General features: G+C 34.6%; 4 protein-coding genes across 4 annotated transcripts; 1 reads left to right on the plus strand and 3 right to left on the minus strand.

The window, feature by feature from the left end:
- Positions 1 to 461: 461 nt before the first annotated feature.
- Positions 462 to 8715, minus strand: LOC120336693 (CDK5 regulatory subunit-associated protein 3-like). Its single transcript, XM_039404427.2, has 10 exons — positions 8582 to 8715; positions 8219 to 8398; positions 7666 to 7803; positions 6932 to 7158; positions 5446 to 5605; positions 4295 to 4477; positions 3522 to 3647; positions 2744 to 2949; positions 1956 to 2127; positions 462 to 1207 (listed from the first exon to the last, which is right to left on the minus strand). Exons 1-10 carry the CDS (start codon positions 8693 to 8695, stop codon positions 1136 to 1138), a joined length of 1578 nt encoding a protein of 525 aa, XP_039260361.2. The 5' UTR covers positions 8696 to 8715; the 3' UTR covers positions 462 to 1135.
- A 27-nt stretch (positions 8716 to 8742) lies between these two features.
- On the minus strand, positions 8743 to 12583 carry LOC120335461 (periodic tryptophan protein 1 homolog). The gene is made up of 2 exons (XM_078120278.1): positions 12561 to 12583; positions 8743 to 10861 (listed from the first exon to the last, which is right to left on the minus strand). Exon 2 carries the CDS (start codon positions 10851 to 10853, stop codon positions 9201 to 9203), a length of 1653 nt encoding a protein of 550 aa, XP_077976404.1. The 5' UTR covers positions 10854 to 10861; positions 12561 to 12583; the 3' UTR covers positions 8743 to 9200.
- Positions 12584 to 13080: 497 nt separating this feature from the next.
- Positions 13081 to 16916, plus strand: LOC120336692 (transmembrane protein 19-like). The gene is made up of 8 exons (XM_039404425.2): positions 13081 to 13343; positions 13732 to 13845; positions 14200 to 14337; positions 14871 to 15000; positions 15454 to 15584; positions 16115 to 16223; positions 16476 to 16567; positions 16720 to 16916. The coding sequence occupies exons 1-8, from the start codon at positions 13214 to 13216 to the stop codon at positions 16884 to 16886; spliced, it is 1011 nt and encodes a 336-aa protein (XP_039260359.2). The 5' UTR covers positions 13081 to 13213; the 3' UTR covers positions 16887 to 16916.
- A 204-nt stretch (positions 16917 to 17120) lies between these two features.
- Positions 17121 to 19323, minus strand: LOC120336689 (glycerate kinase-like). Its single transcript, XM_039404422.2, has 5 exons — positions 19190 to 19323; positions 18890 to 19055; positions 18605 to 18759; positions 18361 to 18533; positions 17121 to 18098 (listed from the first exon to the last, which is right to left on the minus strand). The coding sequence occupies exons 1-5, from the start codon at positions 19302 to 19304 to the stop codon at positions 17202 to 17204; spliced, it is 1506 nt and encodes a 501-aa protein (XP_039260356.2). The 5' UTR covers positions 19305 to 19323; the 3' UTR covers positions 17121 to 17201.
- Positions 19324 to 19363: the final 40 nt, after the last annotated feature.

Below are 19363 nucleotides of genomic sequence, written 5' to 3' on the forward strand. Positions count from 1 at the left end.
TGAACTAAAAAGCTTCCAAAAAATGTTATTACTCACACTTTCCATCTTGTCATGAATTACTCGAGGAAAAAAATTGTCTGCTTTATATCAGATATGCTTGATAACATGAGCAGTGAACCTAGTGACATATTCTTTGAACTCCTTATTAACCTTATGAAATCGAAGCTCTTATGAACAGCGGTCTTCAATTTATTTTCCATACATCTCGACAGCTCTTTGAACATAACCGATCGATAGAATTCGTGTTATGCCACTACGCTAGTTCACGAAACTTTTTAGTCTACAATCAACATGTCGTTGTTGAGGTGACTTACACCAATTATAAGAGAGTGGTTCGCCATATGATGAAGCGCTCTTAGCAGCTTTCTTCTCACCTAGATGAGTATATACCCTCCTAAGCTAAAGTATCTTCCTCAATACAAAGTACACAACTCTACAACGCGCGCATAATACAGATGGCATTTCACCATATAATATATCTTCTTTATTGCACAGCGCAAATTCTTTAAAATTCAAACCATCAAAAAACGACATAAAGTTTCTTTTAGGACACAAATAACCCCAACCAAATCCCTTTGTACATAAATCAACTGGAACGAAATTCTGATAAGAAAACGTCGTCTATCAAATCCAATTAGAACAAGAATAGAAAAGGAATGTTCAGCAAAAAATATGGTACTCCCGAAGTATGTGAACCAAGATGGCGGACACCGGAACGTAGGATGTATACCAGGTTGGGGTTCGCCATAATTTTATTCCAATTTTCCTTATTTTAGTTCTATTACGAGTTCGGGGACTAGCCAAGTGACTCCCGTAGTATTTGTACCTGAAATTATGGACTGACCTTAACCTGGTACACATACAACGTTCCGGTGTCCACCATTTTGTTTCACATACTTCGGGAGCACCAAAAATATTGGTTTACAAGGAATGCAAACATGTCAGCTCCACTGGTCCAAATACCATTTAAAACAGACTCCGTTACCTACACGGATACCACTTTTCTGCATATTTTGTATGTAACCTTTCACTCTTCAGCCACGAGAACCCATTTTAATCGAAATCACGCATCATATTGACATTATAGCTAAAACTTTGGAGCAGCTTGCAGTGAATCCAAACCCATAGACTCTCTCTACAGTTGATTTATAGTTCCCAACAAATGTATAGGCCGGGTTTTATATCTTTTTGAAATGTCATCTTCGATCTGCATTTAAATATTTTATGATTAACCAAATTTGCTTGTACTTAAAAAAAACTAGCATTTTCAAGAGGCAATTCACTGCAGTACTCAATATAGAACTGGTTTACTGGTGAATATTAATTAGGATATAATATCTATCAAAGAGTGATAAACCTGACAGGGTTACATGCATCTTTTCAGGACTGTGGGTGGACGTGTTACCGGCTTACCGCATATCATATGGTCCGATTAAGCAACTCTCATTATTTATGTTCGGTTTATTTTGTTTTTACATGTCAATCTTTTTATTAAACCAATTTGCTTTCAGTTTATAACCATTCTAATCATGCACAATTATGTTGCATTACCCACCAAGAGTATGATATATTTTAGTGGGTCAAATCTTTGAAGTCTTGGTAAATTTCTACTCAAAGCGAGTTCCCCAAAAACTCCTCAAAAGTATTGACAAGGTCATCGACATAGGAGGTGCAGATGATCAATGAAAATTTTAGAATCATACATGGTTCAAATAGGAGAAACCTCTATAGAGTTAAAGAAGGAAACTGACACCACCATCACTAATTGTACTACCATCAAATCAAAGCATATAACAATTTTTCACAAGCTTGAAACCTGTTTCCTCACACATGTTAGTAAGTTGTGCTATTGTCAATAGGATCATAAAATCCTAGTTGAATGTACCAAATGTTGAATAATAATTGACAACTGTGCTTACAAATACTTACACAATCAATGTTAAATAAAATCTTACCAGTTTTTGCCACGCTTTAGTTTCTTCTATAAGTGCTTTTAGTTTAGGTTGAAGTGATCTTTGTTCAACAACAGCATCCGATCTTCTTTTAATTTGCTCTAATTTAATACCTTGATGTTTATCAACAAGAGCAAGCTGCCTTTTAAGTGTATCGATCAGTCGATCAACATACCTGTTTGATCAAGATTAGGAATATGAAAGTATATTCAAAGAAAAATGTATCTCAACAGAGGATTGCTCAGAATTGTTCAATGTGACGTTGATGTGGAATAAAGATATGAATTGGATAAGTATATATGGATGTTTCTCCAATCATTAACTTCCTTATATATTTGTTTCAAATTGTATAATTATCAAGGTGATATGACAATTGAAATTGAGGCAGCTACTCAGATACAGTACTTCTGAATAGTAGGTAATTAACATTTGGAATCTTAATGACGGCGATCTTATGAACCTATTTGTGTTGTGAGCACTGACTAGCTTTCAAGTCAAAAGTTGAGGAAAAGCATATTGCATATTTTTGATTATCTCCCATGTAGCCTGAACCTAAATAATCTTTGATCAGACACGAGAGCCTGATTTGTTTTTGTTTAAATGTGTTATAGAAAAAAAAAGACTTCTTCTTTTAGAAAATCTGTGTATTCCCTTAGAAAAATATATACGACAAGACAAGGATTTGGCAAGTTTACAGAATATATTAATTATTTTGTCATACCTGGCTGTCTACAGCCAAAGCGAGACCAGGCCAGGTATTTGATTTCTGATATAGATATTATTTTATTTACCTTGGTGATCCCAATATCCTGCACAAATGAGTCATCCTTGTTGATGTTAAGGAGTCGTAAATGCTTGTGACCTTTGACTCCATGGTTTGCATGTCTTTCAAAGATCGCATTTGCAATAATGCAGGTGCAGATTGAAATTGATTTATAGAGAGAACATCTGCAGGCATTGCCAATTCTTTAGCACGTTGAGAGAGAAAACCTTTGAGCTATATAATAAAATTCAGTGAACTGTTTCAGTATCAGTACTTTAGTCCTAGCCAGGATAGGATGGGATTTACATATTTATCCCGGGGAGAGGCAAGCCGGTTACCAGTGTTGAGTATGGAATTGGTTAGCCAGGTATTTGTTTTCAGAAGCATGGACTTCATTCCTATTAATCTGAGGATATTTTTAAACAGCTTCTCAAATTAATCAAAAACTCAAGGTTTATGGTTTTCATGTGAATAAACAGTAAATCTTGTCCTGTTTTTTATAGTGTGCAATAGGAAATGATTTTCATATTTATCCTAGGATAAATGATAAGATGGCATAAAAATTTGTTAAACTCAATCCTTTTGTCCAGCTACCTCAAAATCACCGCCCAATGATGAAATTTATTCTATATATATTTATTTACAGTCAGATTTTTCATAATCCTGTTTCTGATTACACATTATTAACAAAAATTTAGATAACGAATACTCATTGAGCTTCTCATTTTTAGACAATTTTCATGCTTGCCACTTCCTTAGAGCTCTGTAGCTAACTATGATGTTCAGAATCATTTATAATAACAAACCTCTATTAACTCATTGACAAACAAAGTCCTTGTTTTTAGGTTCTCCAGGACTGTCATTGCATCATCACCAATGGCTGTTCCTTCATCTAACATTGCAGATCCGTTAGGTACCTCTTCGATAGTTATCTGTAACCATTTCATATAAATTAATATAACAGAAAAACTATATTTATCAGAAGCTCCTCTGTAGGCTAATTGTCATCAATAGAGGTAGCAAATCTGGGTTCAGTTGGGGTGAAGGTCTGGCACAGTTTAGGATTGAAAATTTTATATTGACTGAGTGGGGGTTGTTAATGTGCTCAGTTCTCGTCTCAGAAGCACAAAATATGGTGATTCTGTTAGAAATTGTCATTGTCTGCATGGGCATGGCTAGCACAACATGTAGGTATATTAAGATTGCTGCTTCCATGGTATTGATGAAGTTGAATGCACAACTGTAAGACCAAGTTAAGATGGGAGTCGAATAAACAAAACCCAACCTATGCCAGACCTTGACTAAAGTGTACAGTAGGGGTGTGCAACATGCAGCTCGTGGGCCAGAACCCAGCCCACCAAGCCGTTTAGTGTGGCCCTTATCAAGACTCAGATTTTTACCCACCAAGCATAAAATCCTTATCGGACAGTTTGTGTCTTGAAAAGGGGCTCACATGGGTGAAAAAACAATGTATTTTCGTTCTTGTCGCTGCGTTAAAGCTTCCGGCGTTGCCCGGGTATTACTGTAGCCACCTGATAATGTTGAATAGCCCTATTCACCAATTACTTATTTTACATACTTCCTCAATATCCCAATTACTTTTGCTTTCAGACTCAACGATTTCAAATCCATTTTCTTCATTTTTTGGTTCTTCTTCACCAGCTGTTTCTAATGTTATTTCACCTATGCCAGTGTCATCTAATTCTATGCCAAAATCTATTTCATCTGGCACTGGTACATCATCAATTGCCCCCCAGTCAATCTATACACAGAAAATATAAAAACACATTTTGAAAGACAGCATATAAAATAGGTAATCATAGTCCTGAAAAAAAAAAAAAAACAGAAAGTTGAAATGAAATTCACACATTTGAAGATTTTCATTACCAACTACCAAGCATCGAAAATCATGTCAATTTGACAAGCTTACAACAAATTGCTCAAAGGTTTAAGTTCCCTTTGGTTCATATACAAAACAAACAACTGGAAGTTGAGGTGAAAGAACATCTTGTATCTTTTTAGTTAATGGATGATTAGCGGTTATATTGTTGATGAATATAGATCACAAGCTACACCAAAAACATGAATGTAGATTACATAATACGGGATGACCAACAAAAACAGAACCCAGGTCATATTCTAGAGCTGGGGGTCCTGACCCCCCATCATCCTGTGGGTCACAAACAGGCTCAATGGAGGTTGCGGTGAAATCTTTTACGATACTAACTTATGCTAAAACAAAATATCGATCAACTTTGGAAGATTTGTACTCATCATCACCGAAGAGGAGCCAAGATTCAATCTTTTGTGCGAGAATATGTGAGCACATCGGTCTTATTAAAAATATCGCCAGTTTTATTATTTTTTATATTTTATGTTTTATTAAAATTAAATTTCACTTATTAAATTTAGCAGTGCCAAATGGGTTGTAGTGGAAGTCGTTCGAAGAACACTGTTCCATAAGGAACATAACATTTGTACAAACCACAAGGCGATTTATATTACTGAAACTTTTGGGTACGATCATACACAAAGTAACACACAAGTGTTATTAAATAAATTTTCTTCATTTTCGTAAAATCAAGAGAATATGGGTTCTGTTTTTTTAAAGTCACCTCGTACAACGGCACCCAATACATATTGAAACATCAGGCTTAGCAATTGAAAAACACTAAAAAATGAGATAATGTCCAACTAAAATATCACAAAACGTAAGACAACAAATCTTACCTCTCCTCCTTGATCCTCTTCGAGTTCAGTTTTACAAATTTCAGCATCTTTGTGAATGATTTTACTTGGAACGTTTCCAGTTCTCCATTGATATACAGTTGCATTACCATTTTGTGATATAAAGTTGAGCAAAGGTGTGATAGAGTTTTTAAATTGGTCACTGTAACATGAAGACGAATAATGTAAGGGATTGCATCCAATATCTAGTCGTAAGTTACAGTAGTTACGGATATTGTTGACATACAGTGATAGAAGTTAAACAATTTTTCAACTCAATAGCTTGAATACAAACCCTCAATTGGGAAACTTTGCCCAAGTTTCCCAATTGAGAAGTTGTTTTAGGAATGGAATTTTATTTTGTATATGCATGAAGTACTGCTACCAATATTCTTTATAATTTAGTATTATTTATATACACATTACACATTATAAACCAGTGGTTCTTAAACTTTTTCGAGCGCGACCCAAATCTGAGTTTTATGAATACTCGCGACCCAATCCTAAATAACGCAAAATGTGTTTTTAATGTTAGTACAGTTTGACTCAAATACAGACAACTATTTATTAGAAACAGTCCATTGACTCAGTGAGATTGATGAAACTGAAATTTCAATACACAGCTCTATTTTACTTAACGCAATACGCAGGTTGTCACGGGTATCGAGGCGATTGCGAGCTTAGTTTTGATAACCGTCAGTGCCAAATATCCTCGCTCGCACAAGTGCCTTGTCGCGAATTGTAGCAGAAAAGGCGTCCGCTGTCCGTCGCAAACACGACATCCTAGCTGGCCTTCGGTATCTCTCGCAATATACAACTTTTTACTCATCAAATGTGCACACACTGCTTCGTTCGAGGTAAATGGTGCCTCGAGATGAAGTCACATTTTCTCTAGATATTGAATAATCTAATGTCGAGAAGCGAGCTTTTTCATTGCGTCGTCTATTACAATTTACATTACCAAAAAGACACCCATTTTTGGTTATTTTAATCCACTAAGACGACATTCCACGCGGTCAACACAACGACAAGCGACGTGCATGGTTACCGATACCATAACAATAATACACGTGACTGGCATATCAGAATTGTGATGTAACAATGAGCTCAAGACAGTTCTTTCCGTGAATGAAATTTTATTTTTTATTATTTTTAAATACAGGAGTTTAGAAGCTAAATTGAAACATTGGGAAAGCTGAAAATTCTTCCTTCTCCTCTTAGATTGCCCTTGCATTGACGACCTCGTCGCGACCCATGTTTGGGTCGCGACCCATACTTTAAGAACCACTGTTATAAACTATGGTATTGAATTTATAACAAATTCAGAGTGCGAGTTACACGTATCACTAGCTGATGATCCAATGAATATTGGAAGGGAAGCGCGTTTTTTTTCTTCATAATTAATTTATTATCTTTGATTTTGCCTTTGAAAAACACAAAAAACGATATATATATATATATTCTGTGTTCTCCAAATCATAAATCATACCTTTCGAGAGTAAATTCAACAAACGTTGCATAGAATTCTGAGATTGATTCAATTTCTTTGACCTTTTCTGCAATATCATTGAATTCATTTGGTAAATTTTTTACAAGATCCAACAATTCATTTTTAACATGATCGCCAGTTATTCCAATCTTTTTGCATTCAACTTTATATAATCTTCGAGCTTCATTTGCATTCCTGATACAGTCCTGTTCTTTTTTTGAACATTCCTAAAGTGGTCAGAAAGATAATAGAGTACAGTATAATATGTTTCACATCAATAAGTAAATATATACAATATTGGAGTGTGGCTAATATTGTTTTGTGTGGGTTAGTCTGCAAGACAAATCGAGGTATTCAAGGCCCTCCGACTCGATACTTTTCCATTTTTCTAAGAATTGAGGACGCACTCATACTCAGACTCTAGACTGTAAACTGAATATAATATGTGGTACTTCGTATTATTATGATTATTATGGCTTGCCAGCGCTCGCCTATTCAGGATAAATATGCCATAGAATCCCTAATAATATACCAGGAGGTCCTGTTTAAATCAGTTCTATTCTTCCAAACTTAGATCTGCATGTTTAAGATTAAGGATAGGAGATATTTTGTATAATTTTCATGCTGAACAAAAGTTCAAGATTAGCAGCCAGATGGGCACAACTACTTACTTGGTACTGCCGATGGTACATACAGAGTTATACCTGACCTGAAATAATAAAGAATTTACTCACTTCCTGTATTTGTTCACATTTTGTTCTTTGTCTCTTGATTGATGGAATTTCATAAGTAAGATTCCGAAGTAATCTGCTCGATAATTCAGCAAGATATAGATTTTCTTTTTCATACAACTTCACAATTTCTTGCCAATCCTGTTGAATATTAAGAAATAGTGAGTATTTCATGCAAAATATTCGAAGATTCATAAATATTGGGCATTACATATATAAAAATAAAACTCTCAAGTCACAATTGTTATATTCAGCAAATATCTCTAATTTATTTATTCAAACATATTCCAGTTTTTTATAAGAATATTTCTTGAAGAAAAGTTACACAGATTCACTCAGACGCAGAGGAGCTTTTCTCTGAGCTAGAGTATGGGTGACAATGGAAGTGCCAAGCGATACTTTGATATGCAGAATTATATTAGTGAATTTCAAGTTCCTAAATGCCAACCAGACTTGAAGCAGCTCAATGATCAATATGATCAGCAGAACAGCTTAATTCCACATAACTAAAACTTGGAAATAACTTTTAGTACTTGACATTAAATGCAACAAATACCTTCATTCGTTGAGAGGAATACAGTCCAAATATATTTTTACTATCTTTTTCAGTGTCCCTCAATACATCAACAATTTTTTTGCACTTGAAATAATGAAAACATGATCCTTCCAGCAACTTCTTCATCTCTGGTGTGCTTGGCATGTCTTGCAGAGCATTAGAAATTTTCTCTTTTACAACCTGAAATGTTGATTTTTTTTAGTCATTTAATTGAAACAAGTTTACGTAAAGTTAGTAAGTTACAGGACGTATGCCAGACATGAAGCCTTTTTAGACTAAACCGCTTGGATACTTAATAATTCAGGAATCAAGAACAGATATTTAAAATATTCATGTAATGCAAGTACCTCAGACAATACATACCTCAGCCGATGTTTGCCACTTTATATTGCAATGTCTTCGATCTATCAACCAATCAACTAATTTTGTACATTGAATATCTATCGGAAGTAGATTTTCACCTTCTGTATTGGACATCTTGATGTTCGACACTACTAACTAGCGAAAAGATCAATAAGCTTACACTAAAAAGTGATATTAAGAAGTTTGGCAGCATTTATTAAAGAGCACTACTCCTATTTTGGAAAATTTAAACATTCTGCCTGAAGTAGTTGGTAAAGAGAGTATGGACTTTTGAGTAAGAGATTTGGATGAAATATTTCTCATAATACAAACAAACATTTAAAATGCAGTGTAAATTAATTTATTAACCTATGAATGTTTATCAAATCTCTCAGAAAAATATTGACGAATATCAGAAGTGTTATGGAAATAAATCTCAACAGGATTTCGCAGGCATGATGAATTAGGTTAAATTCTGAAGATCAAAGTAAACATTTCAAAAGAAATGAAGAATGACAACTGCCAAAATATGGACATAACATAATAAAAAATATTTTGAATTTTCAAACTAATTTCAAGTCAATATTATTATCGTTTCTTGAGCTTATTTTTATCTTTCCAAGACCAATGTAGTTCATTGTTAGATCAGTGATTTTTTATTTTGTATTGACTGGTTCGCAGAAGTTTTTTTCTTTCTTTTACGTTTTTTCTTTTTTGAATCACCAGAACCATTAGGATGATTTCCATTTTGTTTAGAAAATTTATTTATTTTGTTAGGTTTAATGTAATCCTCTCCCTGTATATATTTCAAAACTTCATCATCCTCTTCTCCATCTCCACTAATTGGACTAATTAATGTAACATCACTATTTATATTATTAACTTGCTCTGGTAAATCAAAGTACTTTGCAGTTTCAGAAATTTTTGCAAGGTCCCACAATCTGACTTGACCTTTTTGTCCACCGAAAGCAACAACAGAATTTTCATCTGGATTGCCTTCACAACAATGTACCATTCCCATTTTCATATCTTTTTCATGAACTAATTTTGGTTTGTCAAAATTTAGGTCCCAAAGTTTTACAAGACCATCACTAGAAGCAGTTTGAAGTAAGCAGGAATTATTTTTAGAATCAGATTGATTCAAGAAAAGGCCAGGAATTGCACCTTCATGCGCTTTCCATTTATGTATAAATTCGGTAGGCTTTCTTACATCACAATAAAAAGCAAAACCAGAATCACAACTGGCAACAAAGTATTTACTATTTTCATTATTCCATGTGATGCGTTCAACTTCCCCATCAATAGTCCATTGTGCAACTGTTCTTATTTCCAGAGTATCTGTCATAATTATATTTCCATCAAAAGCACCTGACAGTAAATGTTTATCAGATTTTGGCATCCAAGCTAGAGTTTGAACTTTATTTTTATGGTCTCTGAAGACTCGAGTTGCTTTTCCTAATTCCAAGTCCCAAAGAGCTATAACTGTATCTGCCGATGCGGAAGCTAGCTGGTCATGTACAACATCAGTCCATGCTATATCTAGAATTGCATCAGCATGTCGAAAGTCAATTTTTCTCCTTTGTTTTGAAACTTTACCTTTCCCAATAGAAGCCACAGGCTCTAGTGAATTTAATACATCTAAATCCCATATATCAATCGTTCCATTAAAGTTGCCTACAGCAAGGAGGTTGCCTGAATTCATATTCTCAGCACCTGGATCAAATCCAACCCATTGCATACATAATGGTGTTTCCAACAAAGGTATATCATGATGAACATAGAAGTCTCCTGATTTGTGATTATATACATAAACTTCCAAAACACTAGAATGTTGACCACATCTGGCACAAACAAGCAGATTGTCATCAGGTTTGAGTTGGACTGCTGACTTTTCTGCTGATTCGTCTTCAGAATCAGAGTTGATATTTGAATCAGATTTTGACTTCTTTGTGATATAAGGATCCGCATCATTGTCTGCAAACATGACCAAACCAGAAATACCAGTTGTGAAATCACCTTTTTCATCATCATAATTTTCTAGACCATATTCTTGTAGATCTTCTTCATCAGAATGTGATTTTTCAGGACCAACTTTGATTACAATTTTTCTATCATCATTTTCATCTTCCTCAGAATCAGCATCCTCTTCTATATCTTGTAGCTTCTCATTTTTCATAACAAGTTTCAATTCTTCAGGAGTTAGAATAACTTGATCAGGTTCAAGTTTTGCAACTCCTCTTTTAACCCATGTCAGACAGAATATCTGACTATTTTTTCCCTTGACTTCATCCATTTAATTTTCTGAAAATGTGAAAGCAAAAATTATGCATTTATAACCTATATACGGGTAATACTTCATTATTTACTGACTCTCAAGAGCCATTGGCATGTTGTTATGTTTTCATTTCAATTAAGTTTCACTGAATCTGTTTCGAGTAATAAACTACACCAAGGTCGTAAAAAAGTCTAATTATGAAGGGAAAAAATGGTACAGCTGGGCAGTTACAGTAAATATGAAATGTGGTAAAATCCATGAACTATGTACTAAATATTCTCATTAGCAGATAGCAATCAGTTCCATCAGACATACATGACATAACAATCAGCATAGTATCATATAAATAAGTCACCTCAAACTCTCTGGACATTTGCAAAATCATTAAATATAAAAGAGCGATAGGAATTTTCTGGGAAGAATAATACTTCGTTTATGAAGCGAATAAAATAGAGAAAAATAGTTGGTTAACCCGTTGACCGCATGTTGAGTGTGGGTGGGCTGGGGTAGATAGATTATTTCGAAAACTTCACAATCTGACAATACAAAAAAATGAAAAATGGAGAATTCTGGAGAGCAAGCAAAACCTTTAAAAACGTTTAAAACAAGATGAGTATCATGTGCTCGCTCACCACAAACTTTATTAAACAAGGCTTGGGCCAGCAATAAACACAAAAAAATACGCAAATGTAATGAAATTTCGGGTAGTTGTTTACTTTTAAAATACTCAAGCTAATAAGGACCAATTCAATCCGATACAAAGACGAGAATATCGATCGAAGACTTATCGATCAAAGTTAGGGATCCCCAAAACAGAAACTTCGGTTTCGATTCATTCGCTCTGACCCTATAGTGACACTGCGTGTCCCATTACTAATTAATTAATAACTCTCAAATTATTCGACATAATTCATTATTTATCCAAAATCAATAGGCTTCTGGTCCGAGATATGATGAATGCACATGCAAAATTTGGAGCAGATTCTACCTCGCTTTCGTGAGATATCGCGTCTAACAGACAGACAGACAAACAAATACCTATCAACATACTTACCGATCAAGATCGATAAGTAACAAAGTGTGTAGGTGTAAATGTAATGTGATAAGGTGACGAGAAGGGTCAAAAACCATAAAAACTACATTGATTTGGCATTGGTGACAATGTGATACAGTGAATCAAGATACATATAAACAAATCAAAACAATGCTGGTAAATTCTGCGCTCCGGCAATTATAAAATCAATTATCAGGAAAACACTAACTGACTAATCACACGTAAACATGTCGGCCCATATAATTAATATATTATAATATGTTTGCAGTGCTTTTCCTACAAAAATATGGAATAAAAAGCACTCGTTGACGTAAAATGGTGATGCCGTAGTTCAATTTCATTGCAAAAATACCACAGTGACAAAAAAATTGTTACTAAAAAAACAAGCTCCGTAAACAGATTGAAAGTTTCATTACAGTCTATGCACAAACATGGATTCGTGTATTGGGTTCTTTTGTCGTTTTCGATACGTTGAATTTAAAATCATTGTATCCGTTTCAATGCTTCCAATATTAATATCGAATTTCCAGAACGACCACCATTTCAACAGGTGCAGTGGTCTTTTTGGTGCTTTTGTGAAAAACCTACTGTAATTTTCAAGATTCACTAGTGGACTACTATAAATTTAAAAGAGCCTACATAGCTATAGCCTACAGGCCTACTAGACTTACTATTTCAGTGTCACAAGATTCAATTTACACAACAGCACAAAGAGGATCCAACATAAAATCTATCTGACACATTGATAGATACTGAGATAATGAGTTTAAGCAGGAAGAAGTGACTAAAAGGCTTGTTTACTTGTTCTGTTCTTTCAAAACCATCATTCCGATTCAAAATGTTTGAGCAAATGCTGATATCTTATTTTAGTGTTGCCTATTTCAGTATTCGCTATTTCAGGTTTTTAGGAACTACAGGGCTAATTTTTGATTACTGCAACTAAACTAAAACTCCTCCGAAGGCGAACTGAATTTTTAGTTATTCAATTTATAGCTAAATTCAAGATTCTCAGATAGCAATGCACTAATGTATAAAAATATGCCTAAGTCAGTGAGTGCAGGAGTAACAATGCGTCTAAATGGCTGTACAAATCTCAATTTTTTGGCACCTTTGACATCTTGCCTATTTTCGAACTACGATTTGGACCTTATGGTTTGCGAAAAAACGAGAGCACGTGGGTATTAGGTTTCCATTGAGGAAACTTTTTCTTTCAATTTTTTCTCTCTCGTTTACAGATCATTTAGTTCGGATCGTCGTGGTGAGAGGTTCTCTATTTTGCACATATTCTGCCATTTAAGTGTCTTTCAAAGTTCTTTTAGGGACAATGTCCGATACATCTTCGGGGTTGAAAATTTCTCATTCTTTGATGATATTTTTTGTTATTGTCTGTACAATTTTTCTGCCAGCAATTCTAGCAATTTGGTTGCTATCACTATCTATCAGAACCCATTATGGTGAGTATTCCATATTTTTCCTGAACTTGAGTTTTTGGTTGGCCATCAAACAACAAATCATTAAGATCTCATTTAAAATCTTGGTAGTGTAGTCCAATACGGTATCTCTGTATCTAGCAATTCTCTGATCAGGTAAATTTAGTCTATATAGACTACAAATATATTTAATCCTGAAATCCTACTTTGTCTATAGTCTGGTATTTGAATCACACCTTCTGATTCAGTAATAATTTCATAATACACTAATAATGTTTCCTAACCTAAGTTCTGCGGTAGGTATTGTTAGTGTACTATTGCATGTGACTCGATTTTTCATGAGTGAGTTGTAGTCTACAATTATCATTTTAAGGACTGAAATTCATGATGATCACATGATTTTATTGTTCAGGTGGGATAAATGTTGTCACACCAATGAGATGGTTGCTTTGCACAGGTTTACCAATATTACTCGCAATTCGGGGTTTACACAAACACAGCTTATCACTTTCTGGTGCTATTGCAGGTAGATATTGTTATTCTGCTGTTCTATTTCATCCAAATCTTTTAGGCGTTAGACTCGCGTATTGTGTAGAATGCATAAATTCAAGATGAATGGCGAGCTAAAAATTGGATTTTTTTTGAACTTCATCATATTTTTTTACTCAATATATCAGAGTTGGCTAAAAGTCACTCAACTCCAAGTCAATTATTTGGTTATTATAATCGGAGTTGGGAGTTAGTTGAGTACTAGCATTCCATTGAGATGATTTGAGTCTCTGATGAATGGGTACTCAGGTCCAACTTGAGTTGAAACAATGACTCAAAGCTCTCCCAGCACTGCTAAATATTAAATTCATTTTGTTTTGCTGCAACACAGCTTTATTTGTTGGTTTCACACTGACGATTGCAAACTATTGTTTTATGACTTCAATGATTGTGTTCTTCTTGACTTCATCAAAGTTGACAAAATTCAAGGCAGATAAAAAGAGAGTGCAGGAGGAAGATTATAAAGTTGGTATGAGTTGAAAATTACAGTAGTCACTGGTTCAGTGTTATGCAAATGAGTTACAATATTGTATAATTAGTATTCCTGGTGTTGATACTTGATATCCTCATCGGGCCATATAAATAGAATATTTCGATATCACATCTGCATCCAAAAAACAGCATTTTCTATTCATACTCTCTAATCGTCATCACAAATTCACACCTATCTGTATAGGGAGATCATTAAAACTGAACGTGTGTTTCAGAATTGGTATTTCCAGAAAACGCAACCCTATGAGTTTGAAATCGGTAAACAATGAATTGAATTTCCAGACAAGCCCCTTGAAATGACTACTGCATTATTTTTATCTTGGTTAAATTTTTTATTTAAAAAAGTCAAAGCAATTATAATTAATGAAACAATAATAATATATATACTTGTGATTTGGAATCAATGATAGTCATATTCTTTTTGCTGTATGTAGTATGGGTAAATTCCTAAAACAATATGTTTTTTCTCTCACTAAACTAGCCTTTTTTTATCTCTTTATGTATTCACAGGAGGGTCACGAAATTGGATTCAGGTTCTTTGCAATGGTGGGTTTCCATCAGCTATGGCAATTCTTTACATGATGGATTATGGGATTGGTGAATCACCTATAAAATTCAGCGAACATGGATTCTATGTCAGGTCACAACTTAATCCTTTTCCCCTAACATTCGATTGCTTTGTTTAGCAATATGAGAATCCTATATCCTAAACATAAAATTTTAAAGATCAGACAAAAATAAAAGCAATATGATTTGAACTGTTTTTTTTATTTAGCCTTTCTGCTGTTGTAAATAATCTGTGCTCACTATTTCTGAATCATGGTACCAGGAAACGTTTTAATTCTCAATTTCAATGTATGTGTCATCAATCTTCATTCCTATTAAGATTACTGTAATTTTGCTAGGGGTATTGATAGAACACCATGGGCACTCAACTTCATGCGAGTGTTAGGATACTACATTTTTAGTTTTAATATCTACACAAAATCATTTGATAACATTTTGCTACTTTTGAAATATATATTTTAGAATTTAAAAGTTGTAGAATAAATCATTAATGTGTTAATGTTTAAATTCCCATCTTTAATTTCAGTTCATGGCTTTCAGTCGCTGTGCTCGGCAGCATTTCTTGTGCGTGTGGTGATACCTGGGCATCAGAAGTCGGTTCTGTTATGGGTAATGGAAGTACAATTCTAGTAACTACGTGGAAGAAAGTTCCTCCAGGTCAATATAGATATAATATTTGAATACTGTACTTGAAAATGGTTATTAATAAAGTGTTGTTTTAATATATGGCTGTGGTTCAATCACCTAGGGCTAGTAGTTCCAACCTTTTTAGTGGCATGGGGGCCTTTGCCCGAATATGCATGTGCAAAACTATAAATAAGCCAGTTTATTAACCCAATAAGAACAGATGGTGTCTGCTAAAAACATTGATTTTCATCGAACTGCAATCTCAATAACAAGCAATGACAAAAATCCTGCACTCCATAAAATTACAAATTGAATAATCCATTGTCGTAAATGAACCTGTTCCTTCATATGAATAAAATCTTCTGTTGTCCTGCAGCCAGACTTTGTCCATGGTTGTCTTTCATTTTGTTGAGCCCTGGAGGTCAGTGGGCAGTCAGTGAGGTGGTTAGAAAAGCTTTGACCCACCAAGTCTTGACTAATATCTTATTCTCAACTAAATTTTGTCCGGTTTTATTGCTCATTCAATTTATTACGATAATTTGATTCTAATATTTATCAAGGTACAAATGGAGGAATAACATCAGTTGGTACAGTAGCAAGTGCCTTCGGTGGCCTGATAATTGGAATCACATATTATCTAACAATGTACTTGACATGCCCTGTCGAAAGGTAATGATGTTTTCCAATGATATTTAGTGAATTTTTGTTGTATCCTACCCTAAGATATTGTTTTTATTATTTGTGAATGTGATGTTAAAATCTGATGTCCATTTTATTAGAAACTACAAGTTTTAAAATGCTTCATCTGCATGTGAAATATACCATTTGGAGTTCAGTCAGATAAACAATTCTTTTATTTTCAGCGATGTAAGAAAGTTATTGCATGATAAATGGTACTTAATATTTTTATTCCATTTTTAGCCAACAATGGCCCATAATATTCACTGGGATGATATCAGGATTGTTTGGTTCATTTATTGATTCATTATTCGGTGCAACACTGCAGTATTCAGGTAGGTTTTACACTCTTGTTTCCGGGAAAAGGGAATCTTCGATAGGTTAAATTTGAGCTCCCAACTACCTCACACCTAATATATTAGCGGCATCTTATTTTTATTTCAAATTCTTCATGCTTCACTACAGCATCTGTCATATTTTTCATTAGGTTTCAATGACATCACAAAAAAGATATCGAATTCTCCAGGGCAAGACGTCAGATGGATTAGTGGGGTTAATATTATGGACAATCATGCTGTTAATGCCATAACTTGCTTCATTTCTGGCTTTACTGCGCCTGTTATATTTAGGATCATCTGTCTGGTGTTAACATGACAAGGTTAATAATATTGTGCGATCTACGAATTTTATGATGTATTGGCCATCCATTGCACAGATAAGCACTAGTGATTGATGCCTCTACAAGTGAGAATTTTGTGAATTGCGACTGCTATTATATTTCTCAGGTCCATCCGACTGTACTATCAAATTAAGTTGATTTACATCTCAAACATCAATAATGTGATTTAAATTATATTGCACACTTTATTCATGTACTCAACCGTTAAAATTTGTAAATCCATGACATTTGTAACAAGGTATCCGAATAATTGCTTAAAAAATGATAGGAATTGTTATTGAGCAATGCCGTTAAAACCGTTGAATCGTTAAAATTTGTAAATCCATGACATTTGTTCCTGTAAGACCAGTTTTTAACAAGGTATCCGAATAATTGCTTAAAAAATGATAGGAATTGTTATTGAGCAATGCTTTTTCTGCTTGTGCTAAATCAGATGGGTCTGTGATAAAGTTAGAACTGCTATCAACAAAGGCTCCAGCAGAATCTGTAGGTCCATCCTGGCCATCTGTTCCACCAGAAAGAAAACAGAGATTGTAATCAATGTTTTTATAGTACTTGAAAAGGTGAATTGCTGCAGCGAGTACCATTTCCTGGTTTCTACCACCTTTACCAGTTCCATTTACTGTAACTGTAGTTTCACCAGCAGCAATTATGCAGATTTTGTGTAGAATTGGGTTGGAGCTAGTTATTGATTGATGTAACTTTCTGGCGAATCTATTGATATTAGATATCCATGGCCAGTTCTTGCTTTCATATTTTCTGATAAGATGCTCGTATAGGAATTTAGTGAATTCTTCTTCGGTCTCTAAATGACGCTTTGTAATACATTCTATCACTTTGATCATGAATTCAATTAGGAAAACACCGACATCTCTTGCTTCTCCTTCAACGCTTGAGGAAAGAACAAAAGCCATGTATCCCAACGTTTCTGCTTCCTTCAACGATGCGTTCACAGCTACAGTATTTGAACCAACGAGGATATTTTGTACATGTTGTAGATCCCCTGGTTTATTTTGAACTGGATTTAGTAGAATCGTTTTTGCATCAGCGGAGATATTGTTGTGTAAACCATATTTTTTCATTATTATTCTTGTTTGCTCAACATTGCTTTCCGTGCAAACTGTTGGGCCACTTGCAATTAGGTCTAATGGATCTCCAATAATATCTGATAGGATTAAAGCGACCATCTGAAAAATTAAATTAACACTCTTAGTGACCTTAATATTATTTAATATAGATGCCCTCTCGCTCCAAACAAGCCTCTGCATAAGCAGCCACTTTATTTTAGAGGGGCATAATCTTTCAGTTTTGGCAATATATAGCCGTGAGGTGGTGGGCATGAGATTGAACCAGAGATTTTAGCCTGCCATCATATTTAAGGCTAAGCTATCCTACTATCCTCTGTAAATTCAATAATAAATATATTATAAGTTGTTTTCTCCTTCATACCTTAGATGGGTATGCAATTTGTGCTAATCCTCCTCCTTTCACTATAGATAGTGATCTTCGTATTATATTCAACTCTTGGATTGTTGCTCCTTGTTTTGCGAGAAATGATGTAACACGCATTTTGTCATCTAGTGTCAATGGCGGAATAGGAGCGCAAAGAAGTGCAGACCCTCCTAATTATAAATTATTTCGATGATATTTCATGATTCATGTATGAAGATTAAGGTTTTTATATTGTGCATACCTCCTGACACCAATGTTATAACTATGTCGTCTTTTGTTAAATCCCGTAACATAGCTATTATTCTCTGAGTTGCACAAATGCAAGATTCGTCCGGAAGATTGTTAACTGCACCTTCACACATTGAGATTTTTCCATCTTTGTCTGGCAGGAGGAAGCTACAGAATTGATGAAAAAACATTTGGGTTAATTAATTATTACATGTAAGCCAGTGAAGTAGTTGGAAACAACAAATTATGGATGCTCCTAAATGCAACCACGGTGCTTATTCCCCATCATCCTACCAACCTTTTTCCTGCCTCTTCCAGAATTTTCGAAGTCCCTGAAGGTACACTGATTATTCCTCTAACCAGATGGTCTCCCAGCAGCTGTTGAACAGCCCTGCACATTCCTGATACTGCTTTTCCAAATCCAACTATATGCACATTGTGTCGCAAGTCATATGTTTTCGAGCCTAAAATGGAACCAGCGTTTACAAAGCAAACTGTCAAATCTGCATAGTAATTTAAACAACCGAAATGATTGTTATTTATGTTGTTAATTATGTATGCTGTTTGTTATTACCTTATCCTTAACTCTAGCACTTACCAACAGCAAGTGTGTCTCCAAGTCTTTCCAAATTAGAGTGAACCAAAGCAGGGGGCAAAACTGCACCGATGGCACTTTTGAAGATCCTTTGTGAAGCTTCTGCAGGCATTCTCATTTTGTTATGTATAGCATGAAGTAATAACCTACTTAGTGCATCGCCCCTATTTATTGAAT

This window comes from Styela clava, chromosome 2 (assembly GCF_964204865.1).
Source record: "Styela clava chromosome 2, kaStyClav1.hap1.2, whole genome shotgun sequence".
NCBI classification, from domain to species: domain Eukaryota; kingdom Metazoa; phylum Chordata; class Ascidiacea; order Stolidobranchia; family Styelidae; genus Styela; species Styela clava.

Coding starts and splice junctions, on each gene's coding strand:
- LOC120336693 (XM_039404427.2), bottom strand. CDS start 8,695: ATGTCCAATACAGAAGGTGAAAATCTACTTCCGATAGATATTCAATGT. Junction 7,804..8,218: donor ATTCCTCTCAACGAATGAAG/GTATTTGTTGCA, acceptor AATATTCAACAG/GATTGGCAAGAAATTGTGAA. Junction 5,606..6,931: donor GTTGAATTTACTCTCGAAAG/GTATGATTTATG, acceptor TTCATGTTACAG/TGACCAATTTAAAAACTCTA.
- LOC120336692 (XM_039404425.2), top strand. CDS start 13,214: ATGTCCGATACATCTTCGGGGTTGAAAATTTCTCATTCTTTGATGATA. Junction 14,338..14,870: donor GGAGGAAGATTATAAAGTTG/GTATGAGTTGAA, acceptor ATGTATTCACAG/GAGGGTCACGAAATTGGATT. Junction 15,585..16,114: donor GTGGAAGAAAGTTCCTCCAG/GTCAATATAGAT, acceptor ATATTTATCAAG/GTACAAATGGAGGAATAACA.
- LOC120335461 (XM_078120278.1), bottom strand. CDS start 10,853: ATGGATGAAGTCAAGGGAAAAAATAGTCAGATATTCTGTCTGACATGG.
- LOC120336689 (XM_039404422.2), bottom strand. CDS start 19,304: ATGAGAATGCCTGCAGAAGCTTCACAAAGGATCTTCAAAAGTGCCATC. Junction 19,056..19,189: donor TGGAGACACACTTGCTGTTG/GTAAGTGCTAGA, acceptor GTTCCATTTTAG/GCTCGAAAACATATGACTTG. Junction 18,760..18,889: donor CTGGAAGAGGCAGGAAAAAG/GTTGGTAGGATG, acceptor TCAATTCTGTAG/CTTCCTCCTGCCAGACAAAG.